A 23,344-nucleotide genomic window follows, 5' to 3' on the forward strand; every position below is an offset into this window, starting at 1 on the left:
TGATCATAAAAAAGCTGTTGTTGCATAAAAGCGGCGAAAAAAGATTGTGTTAATAATTAGAGAGATTTTTCTTTTTTTTGCTTATGGTAAGGTTTTAGAATATTTTTTTTAAAGAAACGAAGATCGAGAATGTTTTTTTTTTAGACCAAGGATAGTACTGGACAAATAAAGCTAATATTTCGGGAGGAATACCGCCTTCCATCTTGAGAGCTATAAAATAAATTGAAGAAAATGCAGAAAAATGTGAGTGAGAAAACTCGGATAAAACGAAACAGATAAAACCAAGCAACCAGGAAAGCGATCAGAAAAAAAGGTAAAAAACCTGTTCTTCATCTTCGTCTCTTTCATTTTTTTCTTTTTTTTATGGCAGACCATCGAGGTTTATAGTTTTTTTTTCTTAAAAAGAATCGTTTGTGTCCAAATTTGGTTGTTTCTAAACAGTGATTCTATTATACTCGAGGGTTCAAGATCAATTACACATGCTCACAACACGTTGTTAATGCACATAACACTAAATGCGTTGTTAGCAATGTAGTTATTAGCAATGTGTTGTTAGAGACGCACAAAGTAGTTGGCAATGCACATAACGCAATAATAAGTTGTTTACACTAGCTCTTTTCTTGGGCTTTGAATTTGGTCTTCTTTGTGAAACATAGAGGTAGCATTCTATGGCTTTTTTTTCTAACTTTTGGAATTGAAAGCAATCTTGAGATGAAGGTAAATCAGGAAATATCCAAATTGAAAACAGCAACATTGTTATAAATAGCGACGAAGACCACACTGCCCTTCCATCATAAACAATAAGTAGAACAACAGGGAAATTTTTATACAAGACAGTGGAACGCAACTTTAAAGGAATATTTCGACCTTTGGAAAAAACAATATAAAAGAAACTTACATTAAAATTCGATCATTAAAACTGAAAAATTTTTTTTTTTAATTTTCAAAGCAACCCTAATATCATTACTTCAAGGAAGTTTAACCAGGAACCAGTCCTTTGTTTATTTTGCTGAGGACGGCCCTTGTATATACGGTCGAAATATTCATTTAAAGTTGCGTTCCACTGTCTTGTATAAAAATGTCCCTTTTGTTCTACTTATTGTTTATAGCAACATTGTTGCACAAGGCGTTTTCTCGAGATGTTTTTAAAATAAACTAATAACGCTTGAAATGTATTTTAGTTAAAGTTGAAGACGGTAAGGTAGTTGAAGGGAAAGAAAAGATAGATTATCGGCATTTTCTTCCACATTTTCTATTGATAATTTCTCGACTTGCCTCACATAAGAAAATTATAGTATGCTTTCACTAGGATTTCCGATTGAAAGCAGTCAGTTTAAATCTTCTATTTTTAGCCGCTTCCCGTAAGCCTCTCCAATATTTCCCGGCCAAATCTGGAATTAAGTCTTGCCTAGTTTAGTGTGTCCTGATTGTCCCTTTTCCCTTACGAGCAATTTAGTGCACGATTGTGGGTACGGTGCAAAATGACATCGGTCTTAATGGATTTCTCAAGAACAGGTTCGAGTGATTAGCCGATGTTTGGTGAAATTGGTGTATAGTAGATCTAACCTCTTAAATCCTAAGAAGTGGTGTTTGCAGTCTTGCTGATAAACATATTCTTATAATTGGTCTCACATGATTTGTCTGGAATTGAATATTAGAGTTGACTGCAAAGTATTTTTATAACTCATAATAGGTAATTCTCTACTACTTCTACTTTTAAGTATATAGTAGTTTATCCTCTTGTATAATAATTAGCAGTGTCTGTAAACTAGCTCTTTCACAATCGTTTCACGTTATAAGAGGGGAACTTAAATCTATCCTGCCAAACGAGTTTTTCTATTACAGTAGAATCCATTAAACTTGTGGAGAATGTTTAGTAATATCAAATATTTATATGTAGTGGTAATAAAACTAAAACGGAGCTTTTGTTTTTATGACTTTAACAATCTTACTAATTGAAAAAACAACAACTTATGTTCTGGTTAAATATTTTGGAGATATAGACCAAAAACCAATTGAGGGATGGCTACCTCCCAGAGTTGTTAAACTGCCACAAACAACAAGGTTAAAGTGGAATAAAGTGCTGGAAAAAAAAATAAGCACGCTAGGGTCAAAGATCTGATTGTTGTTTCCGATTGGAAACGTTCCCCAGCTGCAAATTGGCTGTTTCTTCCGTTTTTAATTTTTTTTTTTTTTTATAACTATTACAGTTGATCGAAATCAATTTGAGCGAGCTGGAGCCTCATGTTAATGGTCCGTATACTCCTGATTTGGCTAATCCTATTGGCCAACTTGGTGAAGAAGCTAAGAAACACGGATGGCCTTTGGATATAAGAGTCGGTAAGATTTGTTTGCTTATTTATACTCTTTTTTTTCAGCCTTCTTTCTCTTTTGACTACGAGTTTTTTTTGCTGTTCTTCAGAGTTTCCAACTGATTCTGCAATAAAATTCAGGTGGTTTACCCTAACCTAGTTGTGTTGCGGGAGAAATAATTGTTTTTTTTTCTGGGCGTGTTTTTATTTATTTATAAGGACTAGCAGTTAAAACCGGAATTTGACAAGAGAAGCCATCATTTGATTTTTGAATATTTGTGTGTGTATATGTATATGTTATTTTAAACATCTATTTAGCAGCTGTCAAAGTCAATGAGAAAAGGCATTTATTTGGTGGACATAATATTTTTTTTCAACATGAAAATTTGGATAATGAGCTAAAATGACTGCGCTTCTTTTTAGAATTCTATAAGTATTTGTAAATATCACGAATCCGTTTATTTCAGCTAGTTCAATAGATATATTTTTTTTGTAATTTGCGAAGCAATAAGTTTTGTTTGTTAAGTTTTTAACCTTCGCTGTTTACCTCCGTAAGGAAAACTTTTTTAAAAGATATTGTTGGTAAAGAGCTTCTGGGACATTCAAAAAATTTCAAGAATAAGGAATTGGAGGGGAGACATTACTCGGTGAACATCCATGTTAAACACAAGGAAAACTTGCAGACCCATTAGCTATGAGTCATCAAGCCATTTTCAAGCGTTCCAAAGCATTGAGAATGGTCCAAAAGCAAGGGAATTGGGTGTCATAGCAATTCCAGCCGTGGAACGTTGAAAGGTGTTTTTTTTTTCACGTGGAAAATGCCAATCAAATGGCAAAATTAGATGGGCTTTTTGCATTGTATTGTGACTGACGACAAAAAGTGGATCCGCTGCAATAACCTAAGTGCAAAACAGTATATGTCAAGCCCGGCCAACCTGTACCATTGACCTCCGACCCTAATATTCTTGGATCCAAAACAGTATATGTCAAGCCCGGCCAACCTGTACCATTGACCTCTGACCCTAATATTCTTGGATCCAAAGTCATGCTGTATATTTGCTGGGATCAGAAGGGTGTGCTGTACTATGAGCCACTTTCCAACCAAACGAAACAAATAACGTGGGACTACTTCCAACTACAACTTATGTTTCTGAGCCAAGTATTGCGTAAACGCCTGAAACCGTCAAAAGACATAACAAAGTAATTTTGCAACATGACAGCACTGGGCCAAATGCTACACAGGTCGTCAGAACCTACCTTGAAATGCTGAAGTGGGAGGCAGTATCAACACTCCCCCTCCATAAGCCGTATAGCTCAGAAATTGCTCCTTTTAATTACTATTTGTTCCAAAATGTATGACTTGGTTAGCCACCGCTCAATTTTTACAAAAAAAAAAAAAAGAAGACAAAAGTCACAAGTGGAGTAGTTCAAGGTAGTGTTCTGGGGCCTTTACTGTTCAATATTTACATAAATAATCTCCCAAATAACATTGGCTCTGAGATACTGCTTTATACAGATGACACGAAAATCTTTCGTGCAATAACAAGCTTTGAAGGTACAGAAATACTCCAGCAAGACAAACAAAATAGCACAATGGATGAAAAAATGGAGCATAGAAGTGAATACAGAGAAAAGTTGTCATGTTCGGCTAGGCCCAAACACGTTTCTCGGTATTACTGCTTTGAAGGACAACAGATACCTATAGAAGAAGAACAGCGAGACTTGGGAGTGAGAATAGACAGTGACATGACTTTCACCAAGCACTACGAGTCAATCATCTCTAAGTCATTACAAGTCTTGGGAATTATTCGAAGAAATTTCTCTCTTACTGACTCAACACTGTTTTCTACATTCTTCAAATCGTTAGTGAGACCAATGATCGAATACGGTCACACAACTACCAGACCATTTTTTCAAAAAGACAGCAATGCAATTGAAAAAATCCAAAGGAGAGCTACTAAATTTGTTACATCACTTAGAGACTTATCACACCAAGACTGTTTGAAAAAATTGTCGCTCTCAAGTCTCTCATACCGATTTTTGAGAGGAGATCTTATTGAAGTATATAAAATATGCAACAGATACTACGGTAATGTCCCTCCAGAAGAGATAATAACATTCAAGAATAATAAACTGAGAGGTCACGAGTTTAAGCTAACCGAAGAACGTTTCAGAAGAGATGTTGGTAGATGGGCATTCAGCGACCGCATTGTCTCCGAGTGGAACGCACTACCGTCAGACAATGTCAACTCAGATTCAGTCAATGCATCTAAGAACAAGATTGACAATCATTATAGTGAAAAATATTTGATTATTTAAATTTTTGTAGATAGAGGCACAAGCCTGTTTTCGCATTATTATTATTATTATTATTTAAAGAAAGTTGTTGTGTGGATTGCCTGGCTTTTTTTACATTTAAGAACTACTAGAAAGATGGGAAAAAGATTTGGCTAGTGATGGGACAGAACTTCGAATGATCCATTTGTAAACAATTTTCAAAATAAAGCATTGAATTTCATTAACAAATTGTAGTTTTAAGTTGTTGGCCTTACTTGTTTAGCCAAGCTCTGGTTGTTCTGAGGAAGATTTAAGGATATAACTTCCGCGTGAGCCCAGACCAGATTGAGCCCTGGCTGCATTTATTTCTTGCTTGGGGCCAAAAAGGATGGTTTTGGATTGTTCTTGAGCTATAACTTGCAGCGCCTAAGCTTAAGCGGAGTTTTATAGTCTATGTTAGAGAGGACTGTCTGCCAAGCTTTCTTTTTCGAGCCATGTTTCTGCACTCATGTGAAAGAATTCAAGCAGACAACAAGTATGTAGCAGTCTCAAATTAAAGTTAGACTAAAGCCAAACTGTGCTCAAGATGTACGTTGGTTTGCTTTTCTTTCCTCTAAAATATATTTTTTTTAATATTTTGCTCAAAAATAGGTTTTTACCGTGGGTTTTAAGGTATGCCATCTGCAGCTATTAATGGTCATTTTGGTTGAGTTCCTCATTAGCTTTTGGTGCTTTCCATTGGGGCTGGGGTATTATGTGTCTGTCGTAAATTTCAATAGTTCTTTTTTGCTCCTTCTCGTTGTGAGGTCATATAATATGACATTCCATGAATATCCAACATCTCATAATTCTGATTTCTCTTTTGAATCAAAACTAACAGTACAATCAGCGTCTAATATGGGTCATACTGGCAAAAGTTCGGAATTTAATTCCAATAGCGATTTTAAATTGTATTAACAAAACACAGATTCTCTAAAAAAAACAGAATTTCTAACTGGATCTAGTTAGAAAATATGTAGCAGAGCTCTCTTAAATTAACCCAGTAAAATAATTCCTAAAGATATTGGTTACAGTTTTGGTTTTGTTAGGGAGCAAGGTGTAACTCATTCCCAGTGTGAACCTTTGTTTAAATTTCTAGCGTTGTCACTTTTTTTTCTTTGTTGTGCTAATAACGGGGATATATATTGTGCTTAAGTATGGCATTAGGCATTATCGCTGTTTGCATATAAACATAATTTTTATTTATTGCAGTGGTGTCAGTTCATGGGAATTAGAGGGAGGGGGAGGGCAAAAATTTAGTTTTCAGTTTTTTTAGGGGTTGGGGAATTTTGTTTTTTTTTTTCAGTTTCTTCAATGAAATTACTAAAAGCGCCATTTTCAATCAAAATACCGAAAACAGGTGTTTTTCCTTAATCTTGGGGAGGAAATACTCCCCCCCCTCCCTATTGATGCGACTTGTATATGCAGTGAATAAATAGTTATTTATCTATCTTTTATTTTTTATACGTTTGATTGTTATCTCTACATCTTGTTTAGTTGTCATTTTATTTTTCTATAGCTACTTATAACTTAATATCCTTCAATTTTGTGCTGAATATTTTTTCTGTAAAAAGTACTATAAATAAATGTTTCGATTTGAACATTCTAAATCCCTTTTACGTCCTCGGTTGAATTAAGAGAAAAGAAACTCTATGAAAAAAAGAGCATTCGTGCTAAAAAATAATTTTGTCTTCATCAACTGAATAGATCTTGTGGTAGCACAGTACCTTGATGCTCTCCTTGGAGCCCTTTGCACCAGTAAGGGTTTCGGAAGATCATTATCTTTTTTGATACACTTAGTAAATATTATCAACCAGGAAGGTCAAAGTATTCTCTTTTGCTTAGGTTATGCTTTTACTTTGGGAACTTTTTTTTTCTTATTTGTCTATTTCTAATTTAAGCCAAATTGTTTTAGGCTTGATTGGCAGTTGCACAAATTCAAGCTACGAAGATATGGGTCGTTGTGCCTCGATTGCCAAGGAGGCTTTGACAAAGGGCTTGAAAGCAAAATCAACTTTCAACATAACCCCAGGATCTGAACAGATCAGAGCAACTATTGAACGTGATGGAATAGTAAGTATTCTCTTCCTTCCCTGAAAGGCAAAAATGAAATAAGAATCATCTGGCTTCTTAACTCAAAAATAACTTGGTTAAATAGTTACAAGCAGGCCTATTGTAAAATTAAACGATATAGATTAAACGCTAAAAGGCTTTGTAAAATTAAACGATATAAATTATGTAATCCTATATTGGGACCATACTCATAGTATTTCTAGATTCATTATCTGAATGCCTAGGTCTAAAATGGAAACGTTTTGGAGATTAGGATCTAAAGTCTCCCAAATCTTTGTAGAAATTTTGTATAATCCGAAGAATTATACAAATCTGTTCTTGTAATTTTTTCCATTGATTTACTTCTATTAGTTTTCTTCCATTGGGCTTGCCAAAAGAAATCACTGGGTAAACATGTTTGGTACGGGTGCCAGAAGGTCCCTAGACCTGGCATAGGTGCCAATACCTACCACAAAACTGGTTTTGTTTATTGTTGATATTGGAAGCTACAGTGATGCCAGTGGTCAAATATGGATCTGAAGCATGGGCGCTCTGAAAAACATATGAAGATCCGCTAGATGTTTTCAAAGAAATTGCCTACGGATTGTTTTGGGAACCCGGCTGACTGACCGTATTTCAAAAAGTAGGTTGTACGAAAAGTGTGGTTCAATCCCGCTTTTAGAGCTATAATGAGATAAAGGTTGAGATGACTAGGACACGTTCTGTGGATAAAAGACGACAGATTGCCGAATATTGTTCTTTTCGGCCAACTGTCTAGGGCTAAACGGAAAGCAGGTTGTCCACGTTTGGGGTGAGAGGATGCAAAGAAAGGTTTAAGGGAAATGAGAACTTGCTGGGAGGGTGTAAAGAGGAAGGCTTTGAATAGATTAGGATGGAGGAGGAGCGTACGCAGCTGTGTTGGCCTCAGGTGGATTGGAGCTGTGGTGAGTTGTTAGTTGTAGCAGTAACAGTAGATAACCCATAAAGACAGTTGTATGATTTGTAAATCATAAAAATTAAAATATATTAGTGACGTAACCGGTGATGATGGCGGGAAGAGGTATTAATAGCCTTAAGCCTTCTGATAGCTCTGGGCTGGAATTGGGTTGATTGGGCTTCTACTCCTTGTGCCATTGTATGGTTCATGGGTAGTTTTAGTACTTACGAGCTAAAGAGGGCTGTGATGGTATATTTCACATGACCTTTCACCCTAGAAACTTCGCTTATATTGCATTTAGTTTTGATCGTTTATTTGTTGAAGTTTCTTAGTTTTAAAAAAGCATTTTAATAACAATTCAGGGCAAATACCTATAGTATGGGCAAACGCTCTTATGCGCTCTATAGCGCACATGGCGTATCTGTATTCAAGGGTCTCCATAAAATGGAAGTGAACATGGCTTCATTCCTATAGAAGCTAAAAATGTGTCCATATTCTTAGTCCACATGATTGAAAATTGCCTTCCCCATTCATCATCGGTTCTCAAATTTTAATTGAAATCCTTATTTTAATCCGCCAGGTTAGTTCTTAGGCAGAATAGCTGACAAACTATATAAAAATTCCTATTTTTAACTCACAATAAAACTATGCCAAAGAAAAAACAACAATTAATTCAAATTAGGTTTCCCAATAAAAAAAAAGAAATTGGCGATATTAAAACCTAAAATGAGCAGAAATAAATTAACATAAACAAATTAAAAGAAAAAAATTATTTTAAAAGAATAAATGAAACCTAAAGCGAACGAGAATATAAATCAATGGTGACGTCATAAAACAAACATAAATTAGCAGAGAGTAGAGTAGGGCTACCACCCCCTTAAACCTTCTAAAGGCTAGATTTTTATTTGTGCTTTACTGAAAGCAAATTACTGTATCTGAAACAGTTTTATTTATAATTTTAAAATTTAAAAATTAAAAACTGCTTAAACTTCTGGAATTTTTTTCCATATGTATTAGTATATCATTTACAATCAGTCGAGCTTCATTTGTATGGTACACAACAAATTCTCATCAAAAACTTTATTCTTTTGAAATATATTCCTTTAATATTATAAAACATCGATTGGCGAATCATTTATTGATTCACCAATTCGAAATATTGCTTTAGCAAAACTAAACAAAAGCAATATTGCTTCAAAATGCGACTTGCTTTAAAACTGACCAATGCTCTTATTAAAAGCTTCACTTAGGTGTCTATTTTCTATACTTCCGTATGAAATGAAATCTTAAGGAAAAGTATTGACAGAAAAACGAGTGTTTTTAGAAAATAGTAAAACTAAGTTGAAAGTTGTAAATGTATTTATTCTGAGAATAGTTTTCTTTATTTCCTGCAACCTTTATTAATATTGTGTTTTTTCTTCTTCGTTTTTGTTGATGTCATGACAAACGAAAAATTTTTTTTTCAAAATACATCGTTTGTTGAGAGCCATGTGCTACCGTATTTTTTTTTTTTTTTTTTTTTTTTTTTTTTTTCCTCCGATCACATCGTATTGAAGAGGTGGTCGCAGAAACTTTGGAGGAGGATCATTGTGATTGCAAACTGGAATTTCTAGAGCCCTTTGTATTGGTAGAAATTGATTGGGGGAAAACCAGCTCCCGTTCCTTTTATTGCTACTTTGGCCCCCCCCCCCCAACTCCCATGATATTTGGCCAAAATTTTGCGATAGCTATTTTATTCAAAATTGTTGAAAGGTTCCGTAATATGGCTCAAGGGATGATATAACCCCTCCCCCAGCCTCTAGGGTAAGGATCGTAAATATTCCAAACTGCCGATTATTTACAGATAGGTTAAATCGTGTAAAGGGGGGGGGGCATGCTGGATCTTCGGTGTCCGATTTGCCTGGAGCTTAAGGCGGTTGTTCCCTGGGCCAAGAGAATAGTATTTTATTGGGAGAGGGTGGTATTAGGGGGTCCAGCTGTGGGTAAATTTTTTTTTCCTCAGTCAGATTGAAACTTACAGTCGCATGTTCTTTTGCCGAATTAGCCTAATGTACAAAAAAAAGGTTTTTGAGCCCGGGTCACCGAAAAATGTGGCAAAAAAAGGCTGTGGGAATTTGAATGCAGAAGGAAAAGAATAAAAAAAAACCTTAGCTCCTACTAAGATGGAGTGTGACGGAGGAGCAAAAAAAGGGCCAATAATCTTTTTATTCTGAACAGGTTAAAACTGAAGACTGTTAGCCCCTGAGCCAAGCAGTTCTTAGTTTACAAAAATAATTTTAGTTTGGTGCAAGTCCCTCCTCTCCTTCCTCCGAAAATAGGGCTTGAAAAAGGGCAACATTTTTTCCAATCTCCTTGAAAATTTCATCCTTAAGTCCCTGGACCATGGATAACCTAACGCACTAAAAATAATTGACAAGAAATTTTGTTTTCTCCGTAAGTGGGGACAAAAAAAGCTAAAGATCTTTTTTTCGTTTGAATCCGGGTTCCTCCTCACATAACAAAGGGCAGCTGGGATAAGGGCAGCTGACATTTTTCTTTGGATGGTATCCTAAAAATGGATACAATCTTTCTAGACGGATAGTATCCGTTCCTGATCAGTTTGAAACGTACCCAATTGTTTGAACGTGCCCTTTTTATGCCCCATTTTTGAGGGAACCCCAGAACATCTTTTTTTATATTTTAAACCAATCAAAGTTGGTTACCTTTCAATCAGTTTCTAATCTTAAGAAGGGCACTGGAACTTTTTGTATTTAATCGAATGAGCCCTCTTCGAGGTTTTTGAGACCACCCCTACTATACCACCCAGGGAAAAATGATGCGATGAAGGCATATGGCTCTTTGTCTAGGTAGGGCTAGAGTGCTACATCTAAACTAAAGTATCCAGACGATATTTTGACTGGATATTCAGTCCTCTTTATATTCTTATCTTCTTTTTCATTCTTTTCTGTCAAACAGTACATTGGATGAAAAAAGGGGTCTGGTTTTTTAAATAAAGGATTTTCTAGTAACATTCTTTGATTGCTTCATTGTTTGACTTGATGCAACTTTGTATATTGATTTGTTTGATGTCGGTATTGCCCTATACTTCATTTTACTGTATGCTTGTGACATTTTTTTGTTTTTGAAGGGATTTGGATAACCGATTTTTTGTTAGAAATTGTTCCGAATGCTCGGTTTTTGTGAGATGGTCTTGAAAATGATAAAATTTTGGCTACGATTCATTAAATGCATCAATAGAACGGTTTAAAAGAAAAAAGCGCCCAGCCGACCTAAAAATAGGAAAAATTGGTCTCAAGTTGTCTAGAACAAAAGAAAAATTCAATATTGTTGTTATCATGGACATTGTCCCAACACATTTGGCATATTAGCTTTATGCTGTTCGTTGTTAAACTTAGACTTGTGAAATTAACGTTAAATAATGTTAAATTAACAATATTGAATTAAGTCTCTACAGGATGTGATCTCTTACTACTCCAAAGAAAAAAAAAACTGTAGGCTTTTTCCTGTTTTTACATAAAGGATCGATACAGTTAATCATAAATGGTGTTAGTCTAGCTAGATGATCTCATGTAGTAGTCATTAATAGAAGTTTTGTCTGGACTTTAAATTGACAAATGCGTAAAAATTGCCCGTGATAAGAATTGAAATCGTGACCTTCAGAGCAACAACATGCTATCCACTGTACCACACAGACTTTGAACAACTCATTATTAAAATAGTTTATGTTATACTTTTATAATAAAGTCAGGGTTGCAGTGGTAGCTAGCAACCTTATAACAATCACGTCCAATACTAAGAAATATAATAACCCATAACTCCAAAAAATAGACTCAGATCAAAACAAGAAGCGCACTATTAGAACTGCCTTGTCCAAAACCCTTCTATCGGAAATTTACCTTCCCTTGACTTGAATAATGAAAAGTTTTCTCATCAGCCCCTTTTTTTTTTTTTTAGAAAATGGGTTTAATTGTTTTTTGCTATGGGCTGCTTTGTATCAATTTTGCCCTTAAAAATCAAAGAGTAAATGTTCCCCCCAAGGAGAAATAGTTGAATTATGAATTGTTAATAGTTGAAATATCCTACATAAGTTGTGTTTTCACCTAATTTTGATTTTTTTTTTTTTTTTGTTAATAAACATAATTTGCTTGATTTTTCCTCCAGTTCTCTATTTTTTCAATTAATATTTTTTTTTCAAATTGAATAAAAGCACGACTTTCCATAGATGAGCTAATTTAGGCCATAGGTTTAGCAACATATTACGTGGAATCCTCTGAATAAGCAGTTATAGACATATATTAAATAAAAGATGGAATAGTTGTAAGGAATTGCTAGACTGAATAGGCAGAATCATTCCATAGGTGTTATTTATGTTTCTGCATGTAAATTAATGCAAAATGTTAGAACATAGGATTATAAGGAAAGGTGCTTAACTTGTAGAATATAAATTAGGCAGGAAAAAAGAAGAAATGTATCAGTTGATTTTCTGTTCTACGTAATTTCTAAAAATGTAATTGTAATATTCAAAATATGTCTAATACCATTGTAATTTTATCTCAGCCTTAAAAATCAAATATTGGCTTAAGCTGTATAGAAGGGTTTTATATCTAACCCACAGAAAAAACCTCGGTCTGTGTATTAGTACTATATTTGTGTATGTTTTTCGTCACCAGTTGGTTCAAAATTCAAATTAGAGCTTATTTAAAAAAAAAACTTAACAATTATCTTAATAAATCCTCACATCTCCTATAAGCTACACTTCAAAGCAGCTGTACATCAGCCATCAAAATTCTACTATTGAAAGTAAGTATATAAAGTTATAAATGAATTATTATTCATGAAACCTTGCGATGACGCAGTGGTATGATCCGCGCATCTGGATCGAGAGTTGACCGGTTCAAACCCTCGTGTCGTTAGGAAGTCTTTGGTAATGCTCAGATAAAATAATTTTTGTTTGTTTTGTGTCCTAATGTCCTTCTTTACTTTCATGTGAAGAAACTACTTTGTTATTTAATATCGGTTTGTTTTTAATATCATATCATGGTTTACCCTAAACGTGAGGAGAGCTAAGACGTAAGACGGTATTTCTTAAAGCCCAAGGATTTCTCTAAGTAAGAAATTAACGCTGCGACAGGGCCTATCCTTGTTTGCAAAATAAAAAAAAAAAAAAAAAAAATTACGAAAAACTACATTTTTCATGCACAAGATTGATCAATGACTGCATAATCGTAGGTTGTACCCAGGTGGTCTCTTTTATTAAAATAATGTAAAAATAACTCGGAAATTAAAGGGAAACTTGTGTTGTTTGAGTCGTCCTTAAGTTTGATCCTCACAACTCCTATAAGCTACACTACAAAGCAGCTGTACATCAGCCATCAAAATTCTACTGTTGAAAGTAAGTATATAAAGTTGTAAAAGATACCTTGTATAAAAGATTATGAAAGTTATAAAATATCATGATACCTTGCGATGACGCAGTGGTACGAGCCGCGCATCTAGATCGATAGTTGACCGGTTCAAACCCTCTTATCGTAAGGAAGAAAACGCCTATGGCTTTTTCTTATTTGGAATAGTAAGAGACGAACATCTGAAAATCAGGCAGCTAACTAAGTCCAATATGTGCCATGATTTGTTCTTTACTTGGTTTCAAAAATTTCCAAAGCCATGATACCGATGAAACTTACATAATCCCTATTTATGATTAACTTGACTGATCTTTTATATAACATACCTTAGAGAAGCAATTTCAAAAGATGTTCCTTTATGTAATCATGCATATAATTACTTATTTAAATATTTTGATTTATTTTGGTTATAGTTCGCTCTTTAATATGACCCCTGGGAAAAAAGGCAAATAAACACGCATCCGTGATCTTTCTTCTGGCAAAAAAAACAAACAAAATTTTTGTTTTTACATTTTTACAGATAGGAGCTTGAAACCGTTAAAGTGAGGTTCTCTGATACGCTGAATCTGATGGTCTGATTTTCATTTAGATTCTATAACTTTTATTGCGTTTTTTCTCTTTTTTGAAAATAAGACAAATTTTCTTAGGCTCGTAACTTTTGATGGATATGAGCAAACTTGATGAAACTTAAATATTTACAATCAGCATAAAAATCTATTTTTTTATGTATCTATTGATATTAAACTTCCTTTTTTAGAGTTTCGGTTACATGTGAGACGAGTCGTTCTTACTATACAGTTCGTTACCACGAACTGTTTGATAAAATAAAAATTGATTTTTTTTAGTTTTTACGTAACGTCACTGATTACGTCATATATGGTTATTAGTACACAATCGGTGTTAGATCTTACGTCACGTCACTTTTTACTTCATATATAATTATGATTGCTTGAAAAATCAAATATATTTGAAAATATGAAAAGACATCTAAAATGCAGTTTTTTTGTAAAAAGTGATTCTATTTTTATTTTTTTTTGTTTTTTTGATTTATAAAGGCACTAGAACTTTTAATTTTTGTTCAGATAGGCCCTCTTGCAAAATTCTAGGACCTCTGGGTCGATACGATCACCCCTGGGGAAAAAGGCAAATAAACAGACATCCGTGATCTTCTGGCAAAAAATACAAAATTCCACGTCTTTGAACATAGGAGCTTGAAACCTTTACAGTAAGGTTCTCTGATACGCTGAATCTGATGGTGTGAGTTTCATTAAGATTCTATGACTTTTATGGGGTGTTTTTCCCTTTTTTTGAAAATAAGACAAATTTTCTCTGGCTCGTAACGTTTGATGGATTTGAGTAAACTTGATGAAACTTATATATTTACAATCAGCATAAAAATCTAATTTTCGTATGTACCTATTGATATTAAACTTCCGTTTTTAGAGTTTCGGTTACTATTGAGACGAGTCACTCTTACTATACAGTTCGTTACCACGAACTGTTTGATAAAATAAAAATTGATTTTTTTTAGTTTTTACGTAACGTCACTGATTACGTCATATATGGTTATTAGTACACAATCGGTGTTAGATCTTACGTCACGTCACTTTTTGCTTCATATATAATTATGATTGCTGAAAAAATCAAATATGTTTGGAAATATGAAAAGACATCTAAAATGCAGTGTTTTGTAAAAAGTGATTCTATTTTTATTTTTTTTTGTTTTTTGATTTAAAAAAGGCATTAGAAATTTAAATTTCTGTTCAAATAAGCCCTCTCGCAAAATTATAGGACCTCTGGGTCGATACGATCATCCCTGGGGAAAAAAGGCAAATAAACACGCATTCTTTCTTCTGTGATCTTTTTTCTGGCAAAAAATAATAAATTCCACATTTTTGCAGATAAGAGCTTGAAACCTCTACAGTAAGGCTCTCTGATACGCTGAATCTGATGGTGTGATTTTCATTAAGATTCTATGACTTTTAGGTTTTTTTTCCCTTTTTTTTGAAAATGAGGCAAATTTTCTCTGGGTCGTAACGTTTGATCGATGTGAATAAACATGATGGAACTTATATATTTAAAATCAGTATAAAAATCCGATTCTTTTGATGTATCTATTGATATTAAAATTCCGTTTTTTTTAGTTAATATTGAGACGAGTCGCTCTTACTATACCGTTCGTTACCACGAACTGTTTGATTGTATAGTCATAGTCAGTGTAAGAAGTGTTGACTGAGCAATGAGCGATGTTGCATTCATGTATTTCCTCTCCTGTTTTCTACGCCGTCATCGTTTAAAACTGATGATTGTAGGAAGCTAGAGGAGGGCTCATTCGTTAGAATTTATTGTCGATCTAGTGTTTTGTTTGTGTAACACAACAAATTAGAAGGCACCCAACATCCTTTTCAAATCCGTTTGTGCTCCCAGACGTTTCCGTAGCGCAATATGACATCGGAGAAAATCATTAGCAATTTGATACGTGTAATCTTCGGGGCAAGGTTTTTAGAAAATTTTAAACATAGGCGTCACATGTAAAATTTCGCAGAAGGATTTTACCCGGTTGAAATCTAGATCGCGCTAAGATTATGGTTTGCATAATTGCCGAGCTCCGGGACATGACACTCTCATTGCAGTTTATTTCATGTCGTATTGCTTTTTGCCAAACATTAAACCTGACCGATTTTGTTTTTTGTTATTTGAAAAAAAAATGTACCATTGGCTGTTTAAGGCTATGTTGCTTTGTCTAAAAACATACGGCCCGTTCGGTTATTTGTTCCCAGTGTATTTGATTGTGAAAACAATTCGACTCTGTCTATAACCGAATGATTGGCAACTAAACGCTTTACCAATAATTACGAAAACTACTTCATTGCATTGTTATTTAAAATCATTGCTTAGCCACAGTAGTAAGTATCTATTGAATTTGCTCACGCCCCTAGGAATTCCTATGCTATTTGCTCACGCCCCTAGGAATCTCCATGTTATTTGCAGAGACAATGGATTTGCTTGCCTTATGTTCCTTCCATTGTTATTCTATGGGAACCTCTACACGTGATTAAACACGTTATAAAACTATGTGCTATTTGCTTATGTCCTGTTGGTACCATTTCAAACGAGTGGGGATTCCCCGCCTTTTCCTAAACATTGCAAAAAAAGATAACAGTATGAACGGGGATTCCCCGCGCACATTTGTTTCAACTCCAATGTTTTTTTTAAACCAGTGCGGGTTTTTTTTCGAGCTGACACCTGTTTTTTATGCAGCCAAACAGAGACAACCGAGAAATTTACTCCTCTCTCTCTCTCTCAGACAATTTTTTTTGTTGTTGCTAGCTCAGTTTCATTGTGACAGTGAGAGTGTTAACACATGAAAAAATGTTCCATACATGTTCACTATGTATGTACACACTGGGCAGCTGGTCATCATGTGAGAATTGCACAATGATTGACGAGTATGATGAAAAGTGTAGATTATGCAACCCCTGTAAAGTGCATAAAGGATATGCTATACAAATTGAAGGTTGTCATTCCTGTCTTGAAGAGGTGTGTGACTTACCCTAGAGGCTACCTATATTGCAATTATAATTATTATAAATGTAGTCAGTTGGACATTAAATATTCTGGTATGATTGGAAAGAATCCTAATCGTGATTTTAATTTATTGCCTAAGAGATCGGTATCATCGTGGTTTTAGATTGTTCTGGGAGGAGGAACCGGGTCAACGATTCAACTGCTGGAACAGCAAAAGAATATGGTTTCTACGTCATCGCTGTGAAGACAATGACTACTATGAATATAAGCCCACTGATTTTTATTTGGCTGTGACGGAATGTGATTTACCACTTGAGGAAACTGATTGTGACATAACTTCAATTAAGCGATCTGAAACATAAGTAGTCTATGATCAAATTAAGAAGATTATAAGTTGCTATGCAAAAATGCGTTCAATTCGGAAATCTAAGCTCTATCGTTGAATATGCAACCCTACCATGGAAGTTCATCATGATTCGGCTCCTTTGAAAACGGAGGACTTATCTACATTAGTTATTGTTAACATATACCTTTACCTAGTTAAAGATGAAATCTAAAGAGCAGAAAAGTCATTTTATCATGTATATAAATTTTTATTAATAAACAATTTCACATATATTTTTAGAACATTTTATTCGTAGGGCACTAAAATCAATATTAAATACGCTTCTAAGTATATTTTCCACTAGAAAGTCGTTCAATCGAGGTAAGTCAACGTAGATGTCGAGAAAATGCTTGTAGGTGTAGCCATGACATCTGAACATGAAAAAGAGTAGTGCATGAAAGCCACATGTCTTAGTCGTTAAATCCTGTACTCTTCGTTCATTTTGAATAATGGTTTTCCCACTGTTTTCAATAAAGTTGCTGTTGTTTGGAGCTTATAATTTATACGATAGGCCAAAAGGATCAAAAAAATAAATACTCTCCGATGTTAGAAAGATTTTGATGCCCTGGCTTTTCGTAAAAGGTTATTGACTTCAATAAACGCTGAGGAGCTTCTTGTTAACATTTTGAATTTTTTCAATGAAGTCCAAGGGTCTAAACGATAACTTGTCCAGGGACATAACTTTACGTGTACTAAATACGTTGATCATTTGGTTTTTGTTTATGGTGCTAAGTCTAGTAGAACGCTGCCGTCGGGAGTGATTTCTCAATAAGTTTCAAATTGACTCAGTGATATTAGCGTGATACTCTCAGTCAAAGCATCGGCAAATGTACACTCTAAAAGTACAGTCCCTGTTCGTAGTATGCTCATATCCGGAGTCCCACAAAAGTCCAAAACAATTACCCCATGATTTTTTGAAAACATTGAATCGATTATTCCATTTTCAAATAGTTGAGAGTCATGATCTAGGGATTGCATGATCAACTCGTACAGAGTTCTATAGGATTTTTTGTCAAATTATAGAGTGTACAGTGGAATACCATTCACTTTGCAGCCGGCAGCAATGTGACGTTGATTGGTGATCGTATGGGGGACAAGAAGTTTAATGTTGTTGCCATTGGCTCTTAGCTTTTCCACTGCCAATGCAACAGAGCTCATAACTTGTTGTTTTCGGACGTGGAGAATTGCCGATATGATCATGACAATTGCATCGGGAGCTGCAGGAAGGGTTTTTCACAAAATGAAATTCGATGGGGCCAGCTTTAGCTTTACGTCAATCTTAAAAGTGGGGGGTAACAATTGGAATATATTGAATATCTCATGATTTGATTTCCAAACCAGGTAATAGTCTTGGGTCACTGCGGTAGTCAACTCACCATCAGTATCAACACCTGATCAATACTCATAGCCAAATGATTGTCCTTTCAACTCCTTGTACGCCTTTGGTGTCATCATCATAAATTCTATTTAGCTTGCATATTTGAATAAATTTTTGCTGGGGATCATCTACATTCCAGTAATGAAAGATTTAACTTTATTTACTTGGCTGTTTAGAATACAGTTTTCGCAAGATAGACCCTCAGCAACAGTTGGAGCTGTACTATCTTGAATTCTCGTCATTATCATACTTTACTGAATTAATGTTGATGGCGAATGAATGAAATAGTCTTCACTAGAAAATATAATAAAGATCATATTTTCCGAGACTGTTTTTTAGGGGTGGAATTGTTTATACTAGCCATACTTGACATTGACATCAACATTTTCAGCATTGAATAGATTAAAAGAAGAACTGACTGATGGATAGGATTCCAAGTGGGGGAGATAAGTCATCTTAAGAGAAGAAATCCTTCTTTGATCTAACAATCTTTTTCTTTTTCTTCTTCTGTTTATTGGCCTTCGTTGTTTTATTCCTCAAAGTCCTTGTTGATTTCCTTCGCCTCCCACCTGGGTGGAGACTGATGAGTGAATGATATGCATGTATGCTTTTTAATCCCTCTCCATTTTGCCGAGATTTTTGTTGCTCACCAACGGCTCTTGCTGAAGATCTAATATTTTTACTTAACACTCTCCTTGAAATTCTTGCCCGACCCCCAGTCCTGTAGTGTGGAGGCAGCAAAATTCACTTCTTAGTGTTAACTGACAGAGTTCCAAATACGAAGTGTGTACAGGAACATACTGAAGATGCTTTATATTATAGTAATGAACAAGTTCATGAGATGTTTTTTGTTCAAGAACACGTAGGAGGGGGACATTTGAAATATCGACTCTTGATATTTCAAAAAAGTATGAATTCAGATATATATAAGAGACTGGAGCAAAACCAGAAGGATAATCATCAAAATAACTTGATCCATAATGTAAACGGTTTCGCCGTTTCCCTCATTGATAAAGCTCGATTTAAAGCTGTGAACGGGTCTCATATTATTGTTTAAAATATTTACTTCAGTTTCAAGAGTTGTGCTAATGTCAATTCTATCTTGTTCCAATGAGTAATCAAAATAGAATGAACAGTTCCTTCTGTAGGACATTTTCATATTGATGTCATGACACAAATACGTCATATTGTCGTATTCAATGTATTTCTATTTTTTATTAGTATAGTCGCTAGATTTTAGCGCTTCAACCAATTCTTAGTCAAAATAGCTCAACCATTTCTTAGTCCAGTCGAGTGGTATAACTTTTGTGTCATACGAATGATCCTTTAACAGGGTGTCATATGTATTTCTGTGAATACAGTCGACAAGAGCCAATTAATACGCACCGTCAAATTTGATGACGGGTGAGAGTTTTGTCCAAAATCACTTGTTTCATTCAAGTCGTTGTAGAGAGGATCGGCAACGTTGGATATAAAAGCTACATAGAAATCGTTGGGCATTGTCAATATTTTCAACACCGATGCAAGAATCAAAATCCGAGTTATATCCAAGCCAGCGAACAAGTAACTGTTTCTTACCCCTGTTATTATGTTTCTTTAATATCTTTTCATTTTGATAGATTTTATAATTATTTTTGGCTTTTTGCTGATCTTAGTCAAAAAAACAACAGAGAATATCTTCATCTGTGTTACCACGCAGACAATAATTCAAGGGCCCTGTGTCTATAACGTTCAACACATTAAAAAGTTTAGTTGGCCAGAAATAAGTATCAATGTCAGAAAAATTGCTTGTCCTATTAGGTCGAACAGTATAACCAACGTTAAACTTATTTTTCTTATTGATAATTTTTGCATTAAACTATTTTTTAAGAGAGATGTAAAATGTGTTTTGATTAAAAGGATGAACTTTCTTTGGCTTAGAGTTGGATAATGATCGGTTCTGTCGATTAGTATAAATCAAAATTATTTTATCAATATCATGAATAAAAGCCGTTGTTTTTTTTAAAGTACAATATCTTTAAATTCAAAGTAGAATAGCTCTTATCAATCGGTCGGCCAATGCAGCCTTTATGGGACTGTGACTATGATAGAGCAATGTACTATATTTATTTAGTACTTTTGCAACATGGGGATCAACACTTTCACCTCCACGATCTGTTTGAATTTTTTTATATGAATCCTGTTCGAGAATACTTTCAATGGCCTGAGCAACTTCAACGCCTCTCTTTGATCGCAATGCAATGGCATATACATAGCGACTAAAAACATTATTTGCAAGTACAATATACTTTTATTGTGTACTGTGACGTCGTTGAACCTCATATAAAGTTAGGAGATTTGTTTGAATTATTTGCACTGGGTAAAAGGCTTTAGTTTTTTGATATTGATTGGCACGAAGTCTATGATTTCTATTCAGAGTGTAACTTGATTCATTTTGTAGATAGTATTTTACAATTTAAATGTGAATACCAGTAACCTTGAAGAGAGTGGTTGGGGAACTTAAACTCCCTGCCTCACCAATAGTTTCATAAACACCTATCAGAACTGCAACCATTTTGAACATAAACACGTTGTGTAACGACCGCTACCCTTTTGTGTGCTGGATGTTGGTGGTGGTGGTGGTGACGTTGACTTGGTACCTCTTCGCTTTTGTATAGCTATCAGCGGTGAACTAGTATTTTCTAAAATTGATTTAAAATCTTCTTCATATTTTAATGGTGGTGGTGTTGACAATGATGCAAGTTCATTTAATTTTCTTAGAATTTGTCTATTGCTAATAAGGCTTTTGGGGAAGTTTAATGTATTTAAGAAGTTGTATAAATGTGCTTCAAATGATAATAATCCTTTACGATTTGTAACCATATTATAAATTAAATCAAGTAGATTATAGCTCTTGCCCTGAATTATAATCCCTTTTCCATTGCTCTCAACTTTAATATAATCTCGATCACTTTTAAAAAGATAGGATAGGAGTCGTGTTAATTTTTCAAGCTTTTATCTGGGCAGTACATTTATAAATTTAAAAAAAATTTAAAACATTATTACTTTGTCAATTGTGTACCAGCAGCAGCAGCAGACTCTTGACATGATTATTCATGTTCGGGATCAATACCAGCAGCAGTGGGCTACGATTAAAATGACCTGCGCTTGTCCACTCGGCGAATTGTATCTTGAAGTAAAAGCAGATTTTTATCATCCTCAATATTTTCATTGTCAAGGAATTTACTCAGATTGTTCTCAAAGTGTTCGACGGGTGAGAGACCGAGTTCTATTGGAGTTAATTTATAGGGTTTTGCCATTCTCACTAGAGAAAACTGTTCACAGGTCCTCCAATTATTGGCAATGAAAGTGTGAAAAAGCTACCGCCTGCCTGAAGAAGTTGTTTCCTTTTAAAATTCTTACCTTTCTTTTTAGAGGCAAATGTACGTACAATGGAACGATGTTGCTTTGCCTGTTGCTTAGCTACTTCTGGCTGTTGAACATTGCCCTCAGTCAAATTTAAACAAAGTTCAGAAATTAGATTAATAAAATCATTGTCAATACCATGTTTCAGTATTGCTTTCCGAAGCGAAGATTTTGAAGTGCTTAGAACTGAAAACAAATGTCTATTTTCAAGTAGTTTCTTCAGTGTCATGATAGCGACTAATAGGTCTTTTTAGTGTTCACAGTGAGATATACTGTAATATCATTGTCGAAAATATCTATGACTACACGTAGATCTTTGGGTTTATTTTGATTAATATCAAATTGGATGTAATCGTTGGGTTTATTATGGGCCTGATTGTATGCTGAGATCTGAAACTTGGGAACACATGAATGAATTCTTTTATCGAGGTTTTTTACTAAGCTAAAATGGCGAGAAACTTTGTTTATTATATTTTATGTGCAGTTTAATGCAAGTGTTCGCATACATTTGCTCTGATGAAAGAGATTGTGTAGAACCAGAGTAACGGAAATCTGTTCATGATGAAAGCGAACGTTGGATAATTGCAGCATTTGTTGGGACCATTGTTCAATATATTCAGCCAGATCTTCAATGACTAGCCAAGCTTTTGGTTAAATAATTCTAAAAATATAAAGTATCTGTATGAATTCTATCTGTACCAATCCCATGGTTGTGGCAGCAATTGCTTTTATTTTATCGTATGACTCCTGCCAAATACTGGAACAATAGTAAATTTTTTCGGCTTTTCCACAAACATTTTATTGCAATTTTTGATTATTTTAATCAAGAGTCCTGTTTTTCCTGACATTAAGGGCTACCACGGGAATACTCCAAAGGGCGCTTAGAGTTGATAAGTGTTCACCTGAATTAATAACCTGAACAACTAACCACAATATATAGTGGTCTATTTACTACATAATTTCCCTACTACTACGTCCAAGAATAATAATAATAATAAGAAGAAGAAGACGCTTAAAGAAGAATTTATTCTTTTATTATATGAATAAAAAAAGTAACAATACTTGAAAAAAGCACATTAAACATGAAAAAACACACTTCTTTATAAATTTATTTATAAGAAATAATACAACATTTACATAGGCACACAGAGAAAAAACACTTGAATAAATTCAATTTTTTTGTTGCTTATTTATAGAGAAAAAATACAACATTAGATTAAAGCACTTGAAATAATATCCCTTTTTTTTAATGAAACATTTACAAAAAAAAAAATGCTCTAAAAATGCTCAAAAAAAAAAGAAATAACTTTGATAGTGGCGGTGCGCCCCCCGCTGGCGGCCCCCCCCACGGGCCGCGAGCCCCCCCCCCCCCACGGGCCGCGAGCCCCCCCCAAAGGCCGCGAGGCCCCCTCCCCCCAAAGGTTTTAGGAAATAATTTACAGGACTTTATTCAAACCGAGACTTTCCCTATGGATAACACATTCGGCCCGGTCTGAAGTTAAATAGTGCCCAAGGGGGAGGGTAGTCACACCATCTTGACAAACATAGACCTTGTCGGAGATGGTACTCATGGCAATTTTTTCTACATTTACAGTAAAGTTCCTGTAGTTGAGAGAACGAATTGCCAAC

At 34.7% G+C, this 23,344-nt stretch overlaps 1 protein-coding gene across 1 annotated transcript in view; it reads left to right on the top strand.

Annotated features, from left to right (window-relative positions):
• LOC148940051 (aconitate hydratase, mitochondrial-like) overlaps positions 1 to 23,344 on the top strand; it is a 127,465-nt gene that overhangs the window by 41,349 nt on the left and 62,772 nt on the right. The window contains exons 8-9 of the mRNA XM_089106516.1: positions 2,211 to 2,340; positions 6,544 to 6,701. Of these exons, the coding sequence (XP_088962642.1) occupies positions 2,211 to 2,340; positions 6,544 to 6,701 (288 nt within the window). The remainder of the gene's footprint in view (positions 1 to 2,210; positions 2,341 to 6,543; positions 6,702 to 23,344) is intronic.

This window comes from Artemia sp. Qi Xiang Cuo, chromosome 20, assembly GCF_049724085.1.
Source record: "Artemia sp. Qi Xiang Cuo chromosome 20, ASM4972408v1, whole genome shotgun sequence".
NCBI classification, from domain to species: Eukaryota; Metazoa; Arthropoda; class Branchiopoda; order Anostraca; family Artemiidae; genus Artemia; species Artemia sp. Qi Xiang Cuo.